This window comes from Nycticebus coucang, chromosome 2 (genome assembly GCF_027406575.1).
Source record: "Nycticebus coucang isolate mNycCou1 chromosome 2, mNycCou1.pri, whole genome shotgun sequence".
In the NCBI taxonomy this organism is placed as follows: Eukaryota; Metazoa; Chordata; class Mammalia; order Primates; family Lorisidae; genus Nycticebus; species Nycticebus coucang.
Window position 1 is genome coordinate 98,943,215 of NC_069781.1, and position 21,563 is coordinate 98,964,777.

The following is a 21,563-nucleotide window of genomic DNA, read 5'->3' on the forward strand; positions in this document are numbered from 1 at the left end:
CAGTGTCATTTTCTTATATATTTTTTGGGACAGTGTCTCACTCTATAACGCTGGGTAGAGTGCTATGACATCATAGCTCATAGCAAGCTCAAACTCTTTGGGCTTGAGCAATCCTCTGCCTTAATCTCCCTAGTAGCTGAGATTACAGGTGCCCACCACCACACCTGATTAATTTTTCTATTTTTTAAATTAGAGACAGAGTCTTGCTATTGCTCAAGCTGATCTTGAGCACTCCTGTGCTCAAGTAATCCACCTGCCTCAGGCTCCCAGAGTGCATGAGCTACTGTGCCCAGACAAATGTCCTAGTGTCGTTTTCTTAAAATAGGAAAACAAGAAAATAAAACCTACTGCAAGAGAGTTAAGGTTTCAAGGAAAATAAGGAGAGTCTATTTGTCTGTGGAAGTGAAAATCATATCTACTATGTGCCTGTGATAGAAGAATACAGCATAGTACCTGACCTATTTCACTAATTTATATTACCTGTCTTTCTTAACTGTGGGGCTTTCAAGTTTATGATCTCAATTTCAGTGGCCCAGTTCTCAAATAATTTTTCTTCATACCATGCAGAGTTCCCAGATGAATGCCACAGACTTTTTTTTGTTACTATTTAATGAATTTTAAAAATAATGTATTTAAAAGTTTTATACTAGAGTATTTTATTGCTATAATAACACCACTCATCCAGTTGCATTTCTTTAGTGGAGAAAAAAAAATAACACCTAACATATACTGGAAAAATAATACATCTCTATGTTGAAGAATTTAATTTTCAAATGTTCCAAGGCATTCTTGGGTCAGCTCAGAGTGCTCTAACAAAATACCACAAACCGGGTAGCTTAAACAGTGGAAATTTATTTTTCACAATTCTGGAGGCTGGGAAGCCCAAGATTGAGGTGCTGGCCAATTTGGCCTTGACTTTAATTTAGTCAAAATTGGAAGTTCCTCTGAGCACCTGGTAGAAGAAAATTCAAACCCTCTGTGGAGGAATATAGCTTCATTAGAAAACCCCACAGAGAATTTCCAGGAAAAAATGAGAAGTGCATAGGTGAAAAGCATCAAACACAAGGAAGAGGGCACCATGAGGAAGAACTAGGAGAAAGACCTAATAACAACAACAAGGCCAATTCTGGTACTGGGATTATCAAAGTCAGATTATAAAACAAGTATGCTAAGGTAAGAAGAGTCAAAATTAAAAATATCTGCATAGAATAGAAAACCATAAGAACAAAAATCCTCAGTTTTGAAAAAGAAAAAGAACTTTAAGAAATGAAACTAAGGTCATTAAAATGAAAACCACAATGAACTGATTTAACAATGATCAGATACACCTGGAGAGGCAGTTCATGAACAGGGACTTGATGGATAGAGTGAAAAGGTCCACCTTCTATCTAATCAGAGTTGCAAAAGAATCTCTCTAAATACAAAGGAGCGAAACACCAAACCACACAGAATAATGGGCATGAGATAGGAAGGAACAATTTACAAAAAAAAAAATACAAACAGCCTTTAGACTTACAAAAATATCTCTGACCTCATAAATAAGATAATCTAAAATCAAAACAACATTGGATGCTATTTCTCACTTATATATGGCAAAAATCTCAAAGCTTGACAGCATATTCTATTACTAGAGCAGGGGGAAAACCAACACCCACATACATTGTTAGCAACAATGCTAAATAAAGGAAAATTTGGCAACATCTAGCATGATGACATGTGAATTTACTCTATGACCCAGCAATTCTACTTCTAGGTGGGTACACATGGCTTTTAACTGCAGCACTATTTGTAATAGTAGAAGACCGGAAATAATCCAAATATTATGCACAGGGGTTTCAATGGGTACCATGTATATACAGACAAAATAAAAAGAGAAGATTATCTCTATATGCTATTATGGTTGTGATTATAGAATTTTTGTTAAGTAAAAAATAGCAAGATTTAGGAAAGCATGAACACCACTGTTCATAAAAAAAAAAACATGCAGAGGTAGTAAAATGTGAATGTATGGGTGTATATATACATGTATTTGGATGATGTATAATGATTCATGTGTATGCATGTATGTGAATATACTCAGATGAATATGAATGTGTGTATTAAAATATGGATGAATAACCAAATTAGAGTATAAGATTGCCTACAGGGAGTGAAAGTGAATAGAGTGGATATCGTAAAAATAGAACCAAGACTTTTCTTGAGGGTGCCAAGGACTGACTCCTGGGATCCTTCATGGGTGAAGTCAGAGTCTCCTCATGCTCTTGGCTTTGTTTGGCACACCTACCCTCCATCCCCACCTCCAAAATGTTGTCTTCTCTCAGCATCCAATGACCTCTTAAAAGCATGATTCAGATTATAAACTCTATTTTCTAAGCCTCTTCAATGGTCTCCTATTACTCTTGGACAAAAGTCCAAACTCCTCACCACGAGGAAGCTCCACCCACCTCCTCTGACCTTTTTCCTCTCTATAGACCAGTTCCTTTACTGCATAGTCCCATTTATTCCTGACGTACATCCATCTTTCTCATTTCAGGGCATTGTACTAGCTCTCCCATCAGCCTGGAATCTCATCTTTGCTGGGCTGGTTCCTTCTTTTCATTCAGATTCCAACTCAAAATGCCACCTCTTCACAGAACTCCTTCCTTTGCACCCCCTCTGAGATAGTCCCTGAGTAGTCACCCAGCGGCATCACTCAATGGCACTTTTTTCTCACACTTGTATCCGACCTTATCTTACTTCTCTGCTCATCCTCTGTCTTTCCTACCAGAATTTAAGCTCCATGACAAAGGGATGCTGTCTTTCTTACTATCATTTTCCCGCCGCCTTGAATATTCATTACATATAAGCGTGATTGACAGGGATGTTGCATTGTTTTTGGTTTCCTAATTCAGGGAGAGAACCACTTTTTATTTGTCTGGGATTTGTTTTTTCTTTCTTAATGTCCACCTTTTAACTTCTTCACCAGCTCCTCCACGGTAACAAAGCCTTATTCAAAAGGCTGTGAATCAGAGGATTGTCTGAAGAAGTTACTCTAATCTAAGTGCCCCCGACCTTATGGAATGTACCCAGTGACTCCCAGGAAGAGATTTGGTGAGAGGGCCAGGGCCAGGTCTGAAGCAGCACCTGCTGCAGTGCAACCATGGAGAAGGTTCTAGAGCCATTCTTCATTTTTGTAGGGCTGCTGGTGTGCCTGGTCTGCCTGGTGAAGGGTCTGAGATTCTCCAGATGTGTTTTACTGAACTTTTGGAAAGTTAGACCAACACCTTTCTTGCAGTCAATGGGCCAGTGGGCAGGTAAGAGTTCCATTTCTTGTTCTATTGTTCCTGCTTTATTTTTATTTACATCTCAAATTAGATACTGCATCTTTTCTCTTTGAGAGCAAAAATGTAATCCCTTCAGGAGATTTTGATTTGGGGGATTAGAGAGCATGAGTGCAAGTAGAATTGTCTGAAACACAAGATGTGGGGCTTCAGGAGAACAACAAGAGGAGGTTGCTATTCTTGACGGTGTGCTTGTATTTGGCCGCACTAGCTGGGTTGTCTTCTTTCTGAAGTTTTCTGATAATACAAATAATAAATAATGCAAAAAATTTTGCATCCTCATCTCCAGATTTGGAAAAGTCCAAATCTTTTCACTTCCATTTTGTTAAAGAGTATTTCAAAATGTTTAAATTCATATACTTTTAATTCACTTTATTAAACAATAATGGTCCAATCATTTTACAAAGTGAGGGTGTTACAAAATCAAGGTAACCAAGATATCTATCAAACCACTTTTTCAAGATGGTTAGATATGAAATCTGGGTCTGGTTTGTGTCAATTAAATACTGCCTCCTGAAGAGATGTACCTGCTGGAACCACCATGTGGAATTTCAGTCCCATAACTGAGGTTAAGGTGAAGGGCATGAAGTCATGGTTTCAGCATCTATTGAGTGAAATCACGAGGTCTTTGCAGGGGCTGATATTTTAAAGTTGGGCGCAAAAAAAATGATTTAAAAACTTTTACCGTGACTTTAAAAATACCATGCACGCTAAATAGGAAAGATCATAACCTTTCCTATTTAAGCCTTGTAGAGCTGCCAGATAAAATACAAGCTACCTAATTAAATTTGAATTTCAAATAAAAAAAATAAAAAATTTCATTTTTTAGTATGTTATAACACAAAAATTGCACCTAACATAGTTATGCTAAAAATTCATAATTTATCTGAAATTCAAATTTAACTGGACATTTTATATGGTTGTTTGCTAAACCTGGCAAACTTACAAAGTTAGCAATGGAAATAAAAACAAAAATTACCCTATGAGAAATTGTTTGGAATGACAAATGAATTTTTAACTCTTGCTTCCAGCATTTGCAGTGTGCATATGTGTGTATATGGGTGTATGTGATTTCTTGCCTCGCAGGGCAGTATGCTGTCTGTAGTGAACTTGCTCAGCAACATAAAGTTGAGTATCTTGGATCCAAATACCCCACCCTCCCCAGATTCAAATGCCTATGTGCTGAGTAGATTCCTAGCTCTGAACAGCCACTGCTCATCTGTGTATGGCAAAGCCCATCTGAGCGCATACCTTACAAAAGAAGTTCAAATGGGGCCAGAGACTAAGAGCACTTGTTGACTCAAAGTAAAAAACCATACTCTTAACCTGTTTTTATGAGTCAAGATGAAATAGAGTTATTAATGAAAGTAAAATATCTTTGGTCATAGGCAGACATCAAGGAGATAATATATTTCAAGTGTGGAGGGGAGAAGAAAATCCAGTTACCAGAGACTAAATTTTTAAACCCCTCAGAGTACCTTGAGCTCTGTGCTTCATTTCCTAAATATTTCATTAGTACATTTTATAGGCAGCCTGGGTTCAAATCCTTTTGTCATCGGTTTTAGCTATGTGATTTGATCAAGCTAAGAACGTTCTCTCCCTTGGCTTCCTTATCTATCAATTTAGAATAATAATGATTCCAGCAATATAAGTTTGTTTTGAACATTAAATCAGATGAAGCATCTAAAACACTTGAAACGGTACATGGTAGAAGCAAACATTTGACTGTTGTCAGTAGTTATTATTGATGTTATTATCTTTACTATAGCACAGGTCCTATATTGGTAGCTTTGAAGATTCACCTTGATGGAGAGGAAAGGTGAGGCACGAGATAACCCTGGGCATAGTACTTCTACTAACAGGAACAGATAGTATGCATAGATCCACTTAGAAGTTCCTAAATGAACAGATAAAATCCTTAGTAATTACAAAAATGAGGGTGCTTCTATCATGAAGCTCGTACAACTTGGCTTATACTCACTTTCAAGTAAGCTAAATGTATCTTTTGTTCATATATATATATTTTTTTAAGAATTCTCTTTAGTTGTTGGTGCAAAAGTAAATCGCCAGTTACATACTGTACATATATGTTGAACTGAGAATTTTGAAATTGTGACATTCACCTGAATACCCTAGAGCTCAACCATAAAATACACGTGTAACTTTGCATATTAAAGGACTCAAAGACTTATTTGATTGTTGTACATTAAGAGATAGTATACATTCTTCAACTTCATTTCACAGCATTCCCTTTTTGCCTTGTTGTATTTTCAGCTTTGCTAAAGTTCCCTAACTTCCACAAGCTTTGATTGTTGCCGTCCTGTGGGGTGAGGGTGGGAAGAGGCAGAACTCAACTTTTAGAAAGAACCTTGATGTGTCATTATGAGGACAGATGGGTGCGTGGGTAGAGCCTGCCCTTGTAGAGTTAAGGCTTACCAAACACATAGGGGGCTGGATAAAATGTTTCCTGGCTGAGGTTATTTGTTTCACTTTGGAACACGTTTTCCCTGGCCTCACCAATCCCTCTTAAAAAAAAAAAAAAAAAAAAGAAAGAAAAGCATCATCTTGAGCATCTAGAAAAGGGTGTCAAGGGGTAGGAGAGAGGATGGGAGGGCAGAGAATGCTCTTTGGGAATATGAAGTGTCCTGAAGAGTAGGCTTGCAAGAATACATAGACAGTGAGAAAGAGAAATTTAAAGATTAATTCTGTCATTTAAAGCCACTCTGGATTTTTGCAGTGATCACTGGAGCAGGCGATGGAATTGGGAAAGCCTACTCATTTGAGGTAAGTTGTCTTCTTGGAGACTTTCTCCTCCCCTTGTATTGCACATATTATAATTATGTGACACCAACCCTAAACACTACTTTTCTGAATAGAAAAGCAATAGACATCCCATTTTAGAGGGAAACTATCTTCTACAGAAAAGCAAACTAAAAAAATCATAATCTCCCTCCCTGGACACCTTTTTAAAAATACAATGATATCTGAAGTTGGTACTATGATGTATTTCCATTAGGAATTGTTTGTAAATTTATGGGACATTGGTATTTTCTAGTGTAAGTATGTGGTAATGTTCATATATTTAAACAAATTTTTAAATGTGTAGATTACTTTCCTTTTAGTTACCCTTTACATTAAGGTAGGGCATATATTGATTAAAAAAATTATTTGTGTAGGCAGGACGTATTACCAGTGACTTTTACTTTAAGTAGACTAATGGTTATTACAAAATATTCTATAAAAAGAAGATCTGATAGAGTAGAGAGTCATTGGAATATGATTAGTATTTTTGGTATTTCCTTTCAGACTTGTTTCTATTTATCTATCTAAACTATTTATTTATCTACCTATCTGCATAAGTAGATAAGCAGATATGCAGATAGGTAGATAAATAGATAGTTATACTTTCAAAGAATGCATTTGTTGCATAGGTGGTTTTGTATGCTATTATTGTTACAAATTTCACATTTTCATTAATGAAATATTGTTTCTTGGAATGTCTATATATTTTACTTCTTCCTCTTGCCTATTACACTGACCTCTAGAACCATAGCAAATATAACAGAAGAATAGAAAGAATCTTAGAAATTGTAAGAAGATGGCTGCTAAAAAATCAATAACACCTTGACCAGGTGCAGTGGCTCATGCCTGTAACCCCAGCACTTTGGGAGGCTGAGTCAGAAGGATTGCTTTGGTCCAGGAGTTCGAAATCAGCCTGGGCAATAGCAATACCTTGTCTCTACAAAAAATAAAAAAATTAGCCAGGCATCATGGTAAGTGCCTATAATCCCAGCTACCCAGGAGGCTGAGGCAAGAGGATCACTAGAGCTCAGGGGTTGGAGGCTCCTGCAAGTTATGATACCACTGCACTCTATCTTGGGTAGTAGAGCTGTTGCCAAAAAAAAAAAAAAAAAAATTCGATGATACTTTAAAATATAATGAAAAGCATCTCTATTCACAATAGAAAAACAAGCCTAGAAACACAATATAAAATTTGAATGCCTTTTAAAAGAAAATTATAAAACTCCATTGAGAAATATGAGACATTCTGAATAAGGGGGGGAAATGTGACATTCCTGAAGAAAAAGGTAATTAAAATCTAGCAATTTCTCTCAAATTCCAGATAAATATATCAAATATCCCAGATCATTTTTTAAAATGTTACATTTTTTTAAAACATTTTTTGAATGTTACATTTGGTTGTGAGCATTTTCTTGTGTCATGATTTTAAAATGACAACATAATATTCCATCAAGTAGATGGCCCATAATTTACCCATTTTCTGGTTGGAAATTTTAGTTTTTTCTAGTTTTTCTTTATTTTACATAAAACTAGCAAAAAATACCTGCAACTTTCTGCTTACCTCATTATTTTTGGAGTTATTTTTCTTGAAATAAACTTGCTGGGTTAGAGGTTATGAACATATTTAAGAATAGTGTGCCTTCCATTAAGTTATAGTAATTTATGAGAGAGATGTCTTAGTTTAGTTTGCTATAGCAAATTACAATAAAGTGGTGGCTTAAGCAAACATGTACTTCTCACAGTTCTGGAGTCTATGAAGTCCAACATCAAGATGCTGGCAGATACAGAGTCTGCTGAGGGCTTGCTTGTTGGTTTGCGGACAGCCATCTCACATGGCAGAGAGCAGAGGAAGGGGAAGCAAGCTCTCTCTTTCTTCTCACAAAAGCTTGAATCCCAACCTGTGGGCCTCACCCTCATGACCTGATCACTTCCTAATGGCCCCAACTCCAAATACCATGATATTGGGGGTTAGGATTTCAACATACAAAATTTAGGGGGACACAAATACTCAGTTCATATGGAAGCTGCATTCAACCACAGTATAGTAGCCAAGTGTTTTCTTGCCCCTGAAGGCCTCATCATAATAAAACCAACTTGTGTGAAATGACAGGGCAAGGTATCTTAGAGATACTTGATAGAAACTTTCAGGATATTAGCAACCCCAAACCATGCCCCTGTTAGAAAAGTTCCTTGTGCTGGTCTTTTGGGTCTGACCTCCTTATCCTTCATCCCTGATGAGGACTTTTAGTCACTGACCTTCAGCTTCAACTCTGTTTTTTTAAGGTAAAGAGTTCTTTGCTTTCATACTAATCATGTACAGTGACTTACCAGTGATCAGTAGTGGCCAACATTTCAAAGAAGAGTGATCATATTTGAGTTTTGAGGTTGGAGACACCACCCCCCACCACTTTTTAAAGCAAGTGTGTTCTAATCCAAAAAATCAGAAGGAAAGCTTTTCTAGTTATATTTGCATTAAAACTATATAACCTTTGATACAACAATTCCTCTGCTTAGAACAAGTTTCTGGATGGCCCTAATATCAACTGATATTAATAACCTTGCCTCTAAGTTCTCTGAATGTTGAACAATTCATGTTCTTTCTTTCTGATTTTCTAGATTCTTTCCTCAAATTTATGCTGACGTGACCTACAAGTAGTCCCTTTGATCTCTCCATATGTATACTCCGTATATACTGCTAACATTTATCTTGTATCGCTTATAAAGGCAGAAGTCAAACAAGACTTGAGAATTAATACAGTTTTTTCTTTCTTAAAATGTGTATACATCTTTTTGGCACCCTCTGTATATAGGTAGAGCATATATACATGTGGTGTCTATATGCCTACAGAGAGAGCACACACATTGAAAGAGGGATAGAGATGTTTGTTTAAGGACTTGGTGGTGGGTGCCTGTAGTCCCAGCTACTTGGGAGGCTGAGGCAAGAGGATCACTTGAACCCAAGAGTTTGAGGTTGCTGTGAGCGAAGACACCATGGCACTCTACCATGGGTGACCAAGTGAAACTCTGTCTCAAAAAAATAAAAAAAATAAAAGGACTTGGCTCTCATGATTATGGAGGCTGGCATGTCCAAAATCTGCAGAGTTAGCTAGCAGACTGGAGACCTAGGCAAGAGCCAATGCTACAGTTTGAGTCCAAAAGCCATCAGCTGGCAGATTCTCTCTTCTTTCAGCAAGGTCAGTCTTGTTTTAGTTAAGTCTTTCAGCTGATTAGATGAGGCCTACCCACATTATGGAGGAAAATATGCTTTGCTCAAAATCTACTAATGTAAATGTTGATCTCATCTAAACAAGACCTTCATAGAAAACACTGAAGGATCTGGGAACCGGAGGCTAGTCAAGATGACCCATAAAGGGAATCATCACAGAGAATGAAAATGTATGACATTAATCCCCATTTTTCTTTTTCTTGTTATTTCTTCCTCCCCAGTGTTCCAAGATCCCTTCTTTTGTCATTTGCTTTCTGTTTGGAGAAGTTCCTTTACCTATTCTTTTAGGGTAGGTTTGCTGGTTACAATTTCTCATAGTTTTTCTTTATTCAAGAATATCTTGATTTTTCTTTTTTTTGGAAGCAAAGTCTTTGTCACCCTAGGTAGAGTGTTGTGGTGTCATAGCTCCCAGCAACCTCAAACTCTTGGGCTCAAGTGATTCTCTTCCCTCAGCCTCTTGAGTAGCTGGGACTACAGGTGCCCGCCACAACACCAGGCTATTTTTTTGTTGCAGTTGTCATTGTTTTTTAGCTGGCCAGGGCCCAGGTTGGAACCCGCCATCCTGGGTATATGTGGCTGGCATCCTACCCACTAAGCTACAGATGCTGCCATCAAGGGATACTCTTGCCTCAGCCTCCCTACGTGATCCTCTCTGATACCAACCTGGCAGGGGTGTGCAGACTCCTTGCTGCAGAGCCTCACTAAGGTAGAAATCTCAGCTCTCCACTCAGTTTTTGCTAATAAGAGTGTGGGCAGGACCATTGTTTTATTCTGAGGTTATTTACTTAGGTCTAAAAATTTTCTGTCTTGCTAGGCTTCCCTTTCCTTTTTCTGGTCTTTTGGTTAGAGAGAGCAGGCTTTTGCTGGGACTTTGTATGTCTGTGCCTGTTGGTATTTCTGAATTGCCAGCTTTTCCGGCAAGAAGCCTGGGATATATGAAGCAAAAAAGAAAGCCTGGGAAATCACCACTGTGGGCCGTTCCCCACATGCCGAGGCCCCTGGCTGATCTTCTCTCTGTGCTTTGGAGCCTTCTTATGTTTGTTTTATGTATTAGGTTTGGGTTTTTTAATTGCACTTGATTGTGGGAATAGTAGTATTTCTCCTCCACCTTCCCAGAAGTCCATTCTATATTGTATTTTAACCTAATCTGTATTTATAGTTAGAGTGGCAGGGGAGGCTTTGCCTCGGTTAAAGAAATCTCAAGCATTACTCGAAGCAGGTGGGAAAACAATCGTGGCATGTAATGGACTGGGGTGGCAGAAGGGGCGAGAGTGGGTGCTCTTCCTACCTCAGAAGCCTCTGCTCATTCTCATTTTCACACCACTTCCACTCCTTTAGCACCTGAATTCAAGCCCTTTCTTTTATTGTCTACCACACAGAGGAAGCCCTGTCTTTCCCCAAGTTCCCACCACCCGTGTAGCTTAGCAGTTTACAAGCACCTTCCTTGACCCAGGCCCCAAAATACAGTAGAAGGAAAACAAGGCCCATTCATCGCAGCCGTGGCCATTCTTCCTCAGGACTGGGCCGGCAGTGCATTCTGGGAGAGGGAGGGCTTCTGCGGCTTAACTTTCTGAAAAGGGGGCAGCAAAACCCATGTATGGAGCCTGTCAGCCTGGACATTCTGGAATAAGATTGAGTCCTGCTCCAGTGGACAAAGGGAACAATGCCGGCCCAGACAACCAAGTGTTCTGCCGTGCCCCCCTCCCGGCCCAGACCACTCCACATGGAACCTTTAAAAGGTCTATGGCTCTTGAGAGAAACGGCACAATTAAGGAGAGGCTGGAAGCCCACCAGGCGGAGAGCATCCTTTGTGTTGAAAATGCAAATTGTTTTCCATTTAATGGACAATCTCCCCTTGAGAAGGCTGATGAAGTGAATTGTGAGACAAAGGTGCTTAATTCTTAGGCATCCTTTTGAAGGATTCCAAGACTTAAAGATGGGGGTTGGAGGTGGGGGTGGGTAATTTTCCATAGAGAGAAAGAAAGAGGAGACTTACTTGGGGATGTCATTGGCAGGGGTCAGCCTTGGAAACAGGACCCCTTGGATGTTTGTAAAAAGTTTAAAAACAAATTTGATAGACTTTATTTTGTACAACAGTTTTAGGTTTACAGCAGAATTGAGCAGAAGGTGCAGAAATTTCCCATGTACCTCCTGCCCCTCACTGACACAGTCTCTCCATTATGCACTTGCCCCACCGGAGTGGGACATTTGTCACAATCCATGAACGTGCACTGACACGTCATTATCACCCAGTTCAGAGTTAACATTCAGATTCCCTCTTGGTTTAGTTTTTTGTCATGGCTGTTTTTCAGAGGAAAGTGTGACAAGCACAGCTGAAGATGTTTCTTTCAGGGAAGCTGCTGCCTGCCTGCTCCTCTGCTCAGTCTGTCCAGAGAAGAGTCATCATGTAGGGTCAGTCAACATTGGCATGGAAGTCTTTGAGAGGGTTTCTGTGGCTTAGTTTTTTCTTAAATCATAGCTGTATTCCAGCCAAACTGTCATGAATAAAGCTTTTTCTATGTCATGTGTAAATACACTAGGAAATCAATGATTGAAAGGGAACAACAGATGCATGACGTGATTGTGTCCCTTTTATAAAGTGGCACCTCCCTGTGCAGATTTCAGGTCAGGGGAGGAAACTGTGGCAATATGTGTGGCAATAGGTGGTGTCAGCACCTTCTGCTGTCCAGAGTCAGGGCTGCAGATCACCTGTTTGAATGAGTATAATTTACTTTAAAAAACTTCAGCATAGTTGGTGTTGAAACTATCTATAATACAGACCTATAAAGCATTAGTCAAAGTCTGATTTTTATAAAACTGTAGACACAGCCAGAAGCTAACCAGCCATTGTTCCCCAACTTCCTTCCTGCTGTAACTGCTTATTCTTTAATGGCCCTATCCTCCCTGATCGGTCCAAGATTTGTGACTTCCCCCATTCCTTCCACAGATGACATGGCCAAGGACTTGTGCTTCTCTAGATGAAATTACTATTGTAAAACCTAAGACTGGTTTTTGAAGTATTTTTCAGACTCTGCATTCTGGAGGGACCCACTGAAGCCAATTGGGACCCATGGATATGTGTGAAATGGATCCAACAGCCTTGGGACCCCCACCCCCAAAATCTCCCAACTGAGAAGATAATCTCTACTTCCTAGCCCTATGAACTCATTCCCTCTGCCAATCAGCAGACTCTATTCCTCAGAGTTTTGCCTGCCAAACTATCTTTAAAAATCCTTTCTCCCCAAATTCTCAAGGAGATGGATTTGAGAAATTCCTCCCATCTCCTTGCATGGCACCTGTTCATGTATGTTGTCACAGATGGCAGGATTTCCTTCTTTTTAAAGGCCAAATAATATTAGATTGTGTGTGGATACATTTGCTTTATCCATTCATCTGTTAATGGATATTTAGGTTATTTCTGTATCTTGGCTATTGTGATAACGCCACAGTGAACATGGGAGTGAGATTATCTTGGACAGAATCTGATTTCCTGTGGATAGATACCCAGAAGTGGAACTGCTGGGTCATGAGGTAGTTCTATTTTTTATTTTTTGAGGAACTTCCATACAGTTTTCCATAATGGCTGTACCACTTCACATTCCCACCAATTTTTTGAGGAACTTCCATACAGTTTTCCATAATGGCTGTACCACTTCACATTCCCACCAACGGTGTACAAGAGTTCTGTTTTCTCCATGTCTTGCCAATACTTGTTTGAGTTTGTCTTTTGTCATTACAGCCATTCTAACAAGTGTGAAGTGATAGCTCATTGTGGTTTTGATTTGCATTTTTCCTGATGATTAATGATAAAGATGTTGAGGACCATTTCATAAACCTGTTAGCCATTTGTATATGTTTTCTTTTGAAAAATGTCTATTCAGGTCTTCCATCCATTTTTTAGTCAGGTTATCATTATCATAATTATTATTATTTGGCTTTGAGTTATATGAGTTCCTTATATATTTTGGATATTATTCTTCCATCAGTTATGTGACTTGTACATATTTTCCCACATTCCATTGGTTCCATTCTTACTCTGTTGATTGCTTCCTTTACTGTGTTGAAGCTTTTAGTTTGATGCAACTAATTTTGCTTTTGTTGCTTATACTTTTAGTGTCATATGCAAAAATCATCTCCCAGACCAATGTCAAAAACCTTCTTCTCCATTTTTTCTTGTAACCTTAGTTTCAGATTTTACATTTAAGTCTTTAATTCATTTTGAGTTGGTTTGTATTTGGTGTGAGATACAGTCTAATTTCCTTCTTCTATGTTGTGAATATCTAGTTTTCGCAGCATTGCTTATTAAAGAGACTGTCCTTTTCCCATTGTGTGTTCCTGCCACCTTCATTGAAAATCAGGTGATTATAGATGCCTGGATTTATTTCCAGACTTTCTATTCTGTTCCATTCATTTATGTTTTCGTCATTGTTGTATAATGTGAGTGCAGCATTCTGTTTTGATTACTGTAGCTTTGCAATATATTTTATAGTCAGAAAGTGAAATGTCTCCAGCTTTGTTCTTCTTATTAAAAGTTGTTTGGGCTATTTGTCATCTTTTGGAGTTTCATATGAATTTCAAGATTGCTTTTCTATTTCCAAGGAAAACATCATTGAGATTTTGATAAGAGATTGCATTAAATCTGTAGGTTACTTTGGATGATATTATCATTTAAACAACAGTAATTCTTAGAACCCATGAACACAGATGCCTTTCTATTTGAAGGAGTTTCATTTCCTTCATGAATGGTTTATAATTTTCACTGTCCATGTTTCTCAACAGTTTTAGTTAAATTTATTTGTATGTTTTTTTTTTCTTTTGTGAATGACATTATTTTCTTATTTCACATTTTGGATAGTTCATTGTTTGTGAGTAGAAAATCCAATGGCTTTTGTATGTTTATTTTTTATTTTGCAACTTTACTGAATTTTTTTTATTAGCTCTAACGGGTTTTTTTTTTTTTTGGTAGCATTTTATGATTTTCTACATATATCATCATGTAACTAATAGACAGAAATCAATCTCTTTGTTTTGAATTTTTATACCTTTTATTTCTTTTTCTTATCTAACTATTCTGGCTAGGACTTCCAGGAAAAGAAGTGCTGAGCATGAACATCCTTGTTTTGTTCCTGATCTTAGAGGAAAAGCGGTCAGCTGTTCACCATGGAGTACAATATAATGTTAGCCGTGAGCATGGCCTTTACTGTGGTGAAGTTTCTTCTACACCTATTTTGTTGAACACTTTAATCATGAATGGATATTCAACTTTGTCAAATGCTTTTCTCTGCATTCAGGGCTTCTTGCCCCATCATATGGCTTTTTTTTTTAATTTTGTTAATATGATTATCAATGTATCAGTTTGTATATATTGAGTATCCTGGTGTCCAAGATATAAATCCTACTTGGTTATAGTGGCTGTTAAATTCAGTCTGCTAGTATTTTATTGAGAATTTTTGTATGTATGTTCATCAAGGACATTGGCCTGTAGTTTTCTTTTTGTGGGGTGTCTTTGGTTTAAACATGAGAGTGATGCTAGCCTGCTTTGAAATATTCCCCCTTCTATTTTTTTGGAAGAGTTTAAGAAGGATTAGTATTAAATTTTTTGAATGCTTGATATAATTCATCCACAAAGTCATCTGATCTTGGGTTTTTGTTGGGACATGTCAAGTTTCAAAGAATATTGCAGGATACTACTTATAAATGCTTGACATTTATATAGGATAAAAAGAAATGAACCCCACAACACAAATGTTTATGTCTTTCTATGCTGGTAAGTGCAGGAAAAAATCTAGAGAAGGTACAACAACAAAGCAGGGACAGCAGGAGCCCAGGTGGATGAGAAAATGGAATTGGGGCACTGCAGACATTTTTTCCCTTGGTATTATTTGACTTTTCAACCATGAGAATATGTTTGTGCATTTACCAGTATTTAATAATAATAATTTAATAAATTAAAATATTAAAAAATGTAAGTGACTTCAATCCCAGAGATTTTTACATAGATGATTTTCATGGGAATTGGTGTTTTTTTGACGTCTCCTTGGATGATTCTGAGCCCATGGGCATGAAGAGTGAATTACTGGCTACTGGAGACTATATATGATAGCCCATGATTCAGCATCTTCAGTGTGTTCTACATCATGGAATTCCTTCTTACAGTAACAGCATGTCCTTGCTTCCACAGTACATACACTAAAATTGGGATGATACAGAAATTAGCATAAGTTCTATATGATAGCCCATGATTCAGCATCTTCAGTGTGTTCTACATCATGGAATTCCTTCTTACAGTAACAGCATGTCCTTGCTTCCACAGTACATACACTAAAATTGGGATGATACAGAAATTAGCATAAGTTCCCAAGATGGCACATGCATTTGTTAAGCATTTCGTATTTTGGTTGAGATGATCAATTTTATGTTATGTATATTTTACGACAATGTAAAAAATAACCATATAAATCATTTAACTAACACCACAGAGAGAGATTTCAATAAACTGGGGCCTTTGTCACTAATTCAAACATCATCAGTCTCTGTTTAAATTAATGTTGTTTTATTTTTCCCTTTTGTCTTTCACAAAAAGCTCTAGCTTTTCTCCCCAACAGCACTTTTAGGAGTAGGAAAGTCTCTGCCTGTCTGTGGACATCCCCTACCCTTCCCTCACCACGCCAAGTTTGTGTGTCCCCCACGGAATCTCGCCCCTGCCTCGGAAATGATGTGCATACCTCCACTCAGTCTACGCCTTGTCCATTCTGAAGAGAGTCACCCTGCTGATCTCAGGGGACCATCCACCTCTTTCCCCTGTGTTCCTGATTCCATTTTCTTTCCTTGTGGATGTCAGGAAACAGGAGAAGGGTGTCAGGTCAAGTGAATAGGAAGCGGTTCAAAAGTTGCTGCAGAAATACTGTTTTTTGTTTTTGAGACAGAGTCTTGCTTTTTTGCCTTGGGTAAAGCACTGTGGCATCAGGCTAGCTCACAGCAACCTCAAACTCCTGGGTTCAAATGATCCTCCTGCCTCAGCCTCCCAACTAGCTGGGACTACAGGCCCCGCTATAGCACCTGCTTAGATAATTATTCTATTTTTAGTAGAGGTGGGGGTCTCACTCTTTCTCAGGTTAGTCTTGAACTCCTGGCCTCAAGCAATACTCTCACCTTGGCCTCCCAGAGTGCTAGGATTACAGATATAAACTATTGTGCCTGGCCACAAATACTGTTTTTATTATGGAGTGATGCCTTAGACCCTGCTACATAATAAATATTTTAAAAAATCTCTAACATTTTTTAATTCCCACACGCAGCTGACCTCATGCATCTCAGATAAGCAGCTTTCAGACAATGGGCCTGAACAAGAAAAGTTAGTTTGTGGCACATAATAAACACAAGTGTAAACTACTATTAAGATGGCCCATTTAGCCTGGCCCACTGTGGCTGTTTTGTTCATAGCCCAGAAACCTTTGTCACGATTAAACATTCTGCACATCACCCTGCAACCAAGGGCATCACATTACAGAAAGCCTCCCCTGTCCGCTCATTATCTTTGTCTTGTTTTGTTTTCTCACTCCCACCCCTAGCTGGCTAAACATGGCATCAATGTTGTGCTTATCAGCCGGACTCTAGAAAAACTACAGGCCATTGCCACAGAGATTGGTGAGTGACAGCCCCCTCAATAAGGGAGATGTTTGTGGAGCCCCCTGTCCTGCCCGCCTGTTGCCAGCATTTCCACATCTGCTCTCAGAGCATCTACCCGCCTGTGAGAAGCCAAGTTCATAAAGTGAAGGGGGGATTTCGGGTGTTGGCTTTAGCTCCCCGCTGGTTCTGTGGGGTGGCTGAAGCAGGGACAGACTCAGGCACAAAGTTTCGCTGTCTTCTGTGGCCTGGAGCCTTCATGCCTAAACTCAGCCTGCTCAGCTAGAGGCCCCAGCTGCCTGCTTGCTTCTGCCATTCCCTTCAAAAGCAGGGACATCACTTCCCGTGCTCTGCTCCTTGAGGGAGGATGAGAGATGACGCTCGCTGGTGGTTGTCAGATTTTAAAAAACAATTTCATACAGGGCTTCCATGTGTGGTTGTGAAGGTTGAACACGGTACAACCCTAAGAAACAGGTTTTACTTCATAATGTTTTATTATTATGATTTTCCCTGAAATGCTCTGAGTTCATAGTGATTATAATATTTCTTTGGGGGCTTTTGAATTTTAATAATTATTAATTTAATAATTAGTAAACTCTTTAATTCAGAGGGATGAGTCTCCAATTTGAGGACTCAGGAAAACCATGGCAAGCTATCTGGGGTCAGCCTTGTTTCCCTGGGATAGAACTGGGACAGGAGGCTGATGTGGGAGGTGTGGGATGGTGCAGACACACCATGGAGCTCTGTGCCCTTGAACCAATGAATTCTGTTTTTGTTCTGTGTCTGGATATTAGAAGTAACTTTGAGTAGGACCCAGACATTCTTCAGTATTTTCCTAACAGTGCTAAATCATGCTTATCGTTCTTCTGAAAAGCAAGTAGTGTCTTTGGACTGAAAGCATCCACCACTCTCAAACTAGCTTCAAGATTGCTTGACCCATAAATGTTGGGTCTAACCCCAAGGCTAAAGCAGCTCAGCAGACAGTTTATAAACTCTGCTGTAGCTTTCAGATCTGCCTGAAAATTCCTGCATAAGGCAAGTTAACACAGAATAGTGGGAAGAGCTTTGAACTTGGAGTGAGCAGAGTGTGAATGCCCTTGGGCAAGTTAATTAGCCCCGAACCTTGGTCTTCTTCTTTGGAATATGGGAATATGTACTTTGCAAGGTTGTAGGAAAGATTAACATAAGATACACTGTGTGCAAATGCTTTATGAATGCTACCATGTTGGACAAATACAAAAGGTTGTGCATCTTTGTGGAGGGGACTAGACACTGAGCAGAGGCAGCATCAGATTTTGTTTTACAGCCATTAAATCCAGGGGGCTCAAACTTGAGCATGAGCCACAGAGTTACCTGGAAGAGTTTTAAAACAGATTGCTGGCTGGGCCCTACCGCCACTGTTTCTAATTCAAGTAGGTCTGGGGGGGAGCCTGAGAATTTGTATTTCTTTTTTTTTTAAATTATTTTATTTTATAATAGGCTATTTTAATTATTTATTTATTTATTTATTTTTTATTGTTAAATCATAGCTGTATACATTAGTGCATTCGCCTATACCCATTCTAAGATGCACCATAGATGTGGCCCCACCCATTACCCTCCCTCCACCAAAACCTCCCCCCTCCCTTCCCCTTCCTTGGCCCTTTCCCCATAGTCTTGTGCTATAGTTGGGTTATAGTCTTCATGTGAAAGCTATAATTTAGCTTCATAGTAGGACTGAGTACATTGGATACTTTTTCTTCCATTCCTGAGATACTTTGCTAAGAAGAATATGTTCCAGCTCCATCCATGTAAACATGAAAGAGGTAAAGTCTCCATCTTTCTTTAAGGCTGCATAGTATTCCATGGCATACATGTACCATAATTTGCTAGTCCATTCGTGGGTGGATGGGCACTTGGGCTTCTTCCATGACTTAGCAATTATGAATTGGGCTGCAATTAACATTCTGGTACAGATGTCTTTGTTATATTGTGACTTTTGTTCTTCTGGGTATAAACCTAGTAAAGGAATTATAGGATCGAATGGCAGGTCTATTTTTAGGTCTCTGAGTATTCTCCAAACATCCTTCCAGAAGGAACGTATTAGTGGGCATTCCCATCAGCAATGTAGAAGTGTGCCCTTTCCTCCACATCCACGCCAACATTTCTGGTTTTGGGATTTTGTTATGTGGGCTACTCTTACTGGGGTTAGGTGATATCTCAGAGTAATTTTGATTTGCATTTCTCTGATGATTAAGGATGATGAGCTTTTTTTCATGTGTTTGTAGATTGTGCGTCGGTCTTCTTTAGAGAAGTTTCTCTTCAAGTCCCTTGCCCACCCTGAGATGGGGGTCACGTGTTCTTTTCTTGTTAATACGTTTGAGTTCTCTGTGGATTCTGGTTATTAGACCTTTATCGGAGGTATAACCTGCAAATATTTTCTCCCATTCTGAGGGCTGTCTGCTTGCTTTACTTACTATGTTCTTGGCTGTGCAGAAGCTTTTTAGTTTGATCAGGTCCCAGTAGTGTATTTTTGATAGTGCTTCAATTGCCTGGGGAGTCCTCCTCATAAAATATTCACCCAGGCCGATTCCTTCAAGAGTTTTCCCTGCACTTTCTTCAAGTATTTTTATAGTTTCATGTCTTAAGTTTAAATCTTTTATCCAGTGAGAGTCTATCTTAGTTAATGGTGAAAGGTGTGGGTCCAGTCCCAGTGATGTTGATGTTATATCTGCAGACCCTGCTTTGAGAACCACTGTACCAAGTCTATTTTAATTCATATACTAGTCACTGTCGGAACTCTAAGAAACATGTAGAAACCATTATTCACAGATCTCTCAGCACTTCTCAGCATTTGCTCAGGGCTGTTTGTTATTTCTAATTGAAGTGATGGGCTGTCCTCTTACATGTCTGCTCAGGTAGTATAAAAGTACGGGGGGACCTTCATGGATAAAGTGGGATTTGAACTCCTGTTCATTCCAAAAAACCCTGTTGCTTCTAATGCAGAGAGTACTACAGGGAGCAGTGTGAAGATTATACAAGTAGATTTTACCAAAGATGACATCTATGAATATATTAAAGAAAAACTTAAAGGCTTAGAAATTGGAATTTTAGGTAAGTATTAATAAATTGCAACTTGCAAAGCTTATTGTAATACCTCAGTGAAATAATTATCCTAGTGACACTTGGTAATTCCATGGCAGCTTAAACTTAATCCATGACCATATTTTAAGCTGTAGCATTAAATTGAGTATTAAAGCTCAATTCTTCAAGAGTTACTACTGTATTAAAAAGTTTATAGATGGTCTTGGGATGTATCAAACTTATATATTCCAACCTTCCCAACAATATTTTGTAATATTAAAATGAATTTTATTTCATGGAACTATTGACATTTGGCAGAAGAGGGATCCCCAAAACATTGGCCTACAGGAATTAGCTTAGCAAACAAACATTGCTGTGATTGATCCATGACATAGTGAGTCAGTGTAGTTATTTAAGAATTGACTTTGTTTCTTATTCAGTAAACAGGATAATATGTTTCCCTTTGGTTATTATTATTTTTTTTTTATAGAGATGAGGTCTCAATTTTTTCCCTTGGCTGGATTTGAACCCTGGGTTCAAGTAATCCTCTGCTTCAGCCTTCGTAGTAGCTGCGGCTACTGGTGTGCCACAGTGCCTGGTTTAAGATTGTACTTTTTTGGTAGTGATTTATAGACAAGGTATTTTATAGTGTGGTGTTTGTATCATGAAGAAAATAAGATTTGATTTCTAATCTGCTAATCTGCTTTATAAAAATCTTACATTTTTATAAATAAAAGTGTAAAACATAACATTGCAGGAAATTTGGAAAGAATAAAGAGATTTATAAAAGAAATAGGAATGTCTTAAAAATCCCAGTAATCTGAGATAGTATTTTGGTGCACATCCTTGCCTGGTACATACACAGGTATTTTCAAAATAGGGATTAAATGTATGTACTGTTTTGTAATACATATTTTTAAAAACTTACATCACAAACATTTTCCCAGGTTTTTAAACTTCTAAGCAGCCCTGGTTTTTAATGACTGCATTCCATTCCAACGTGTGACTACACCATAATACATTTAAGGTATCTCCTATTAGAGGACATTTTCCCCCTCCAGTTATTAAATCATGCTATGGTGAACAACCTTATATGTAAATCTTTTTGTACCTTTTTTTTTTTTTTTTGAAAAATCTTCTCACCTGTTCCTTTGACACATTTTTGTTTTGCCTCTTTCCGCCAGTTAACAATGTTGGAATGCTTCCAGACCTTTTCCCGCGCTACTTCCTTAATACACCTGATGAAATAGAGGTAAACCTGTGCCCTTCTGTCTATGGATTCCTCTCACACCAGGGCCCAGGAGGGAGCGATGGGAAGCCTGTCCGGCCAAAATTCTGTATTGCATGGTGTGTGTCTTGAGCTCCCACTTTCTTTTCACCTTGGTTCTTGGTGAACAGTCATGTATATTAACACTTTTCATAACCATATCCAGAATACAGACATCTCCCCCCTTCTCTGCACATCAAAACTTATCTGCCACTGCCCCATCCTTTGGGAGCTATATGCTTTGCTTTATAAAGGGGTG

General features: G+C 38.6%; 1 protein-coding gene across 1 annotated transcript in view; it reads left to right on the top strand.

Moving 5' to 3' along the window:
• The first annotated feature begins 3,093 nt into the window (after positions 1-3,093).
• HSD17B3 (hydroxysteroid 17-beta dehydrogenase 3) overlaps positions 3,094-21,563 on the top strand; it is a 33,057-nt gene continuing 14,587 nt past the window's right edge. Inside the window, exons 1-5 of the mRNA XM_053560660.1 lie at positions 3,094-3,293; positions 6,058-6,104; positions 16,920-16,995; positions 19,960-20,067; positions 21,222-21,289. Of these exons, the coding sequence (XP_053416635.1) occupies positions 3,140-3,293; positions 6,058-6,104; positions 16,920-16,995; positions 19,960-20,067; positions 21,222-21,289 (453 nt within the window). The 5' untranslated portion in view covers positions 3,094-3,139. The remainder of the gene's footprint in view (positions 3,294-6,057; positions 6,105-16,919; positions 16,996-19,959; positions 20,068-21,221; positions 21,290-21,563) is intronic.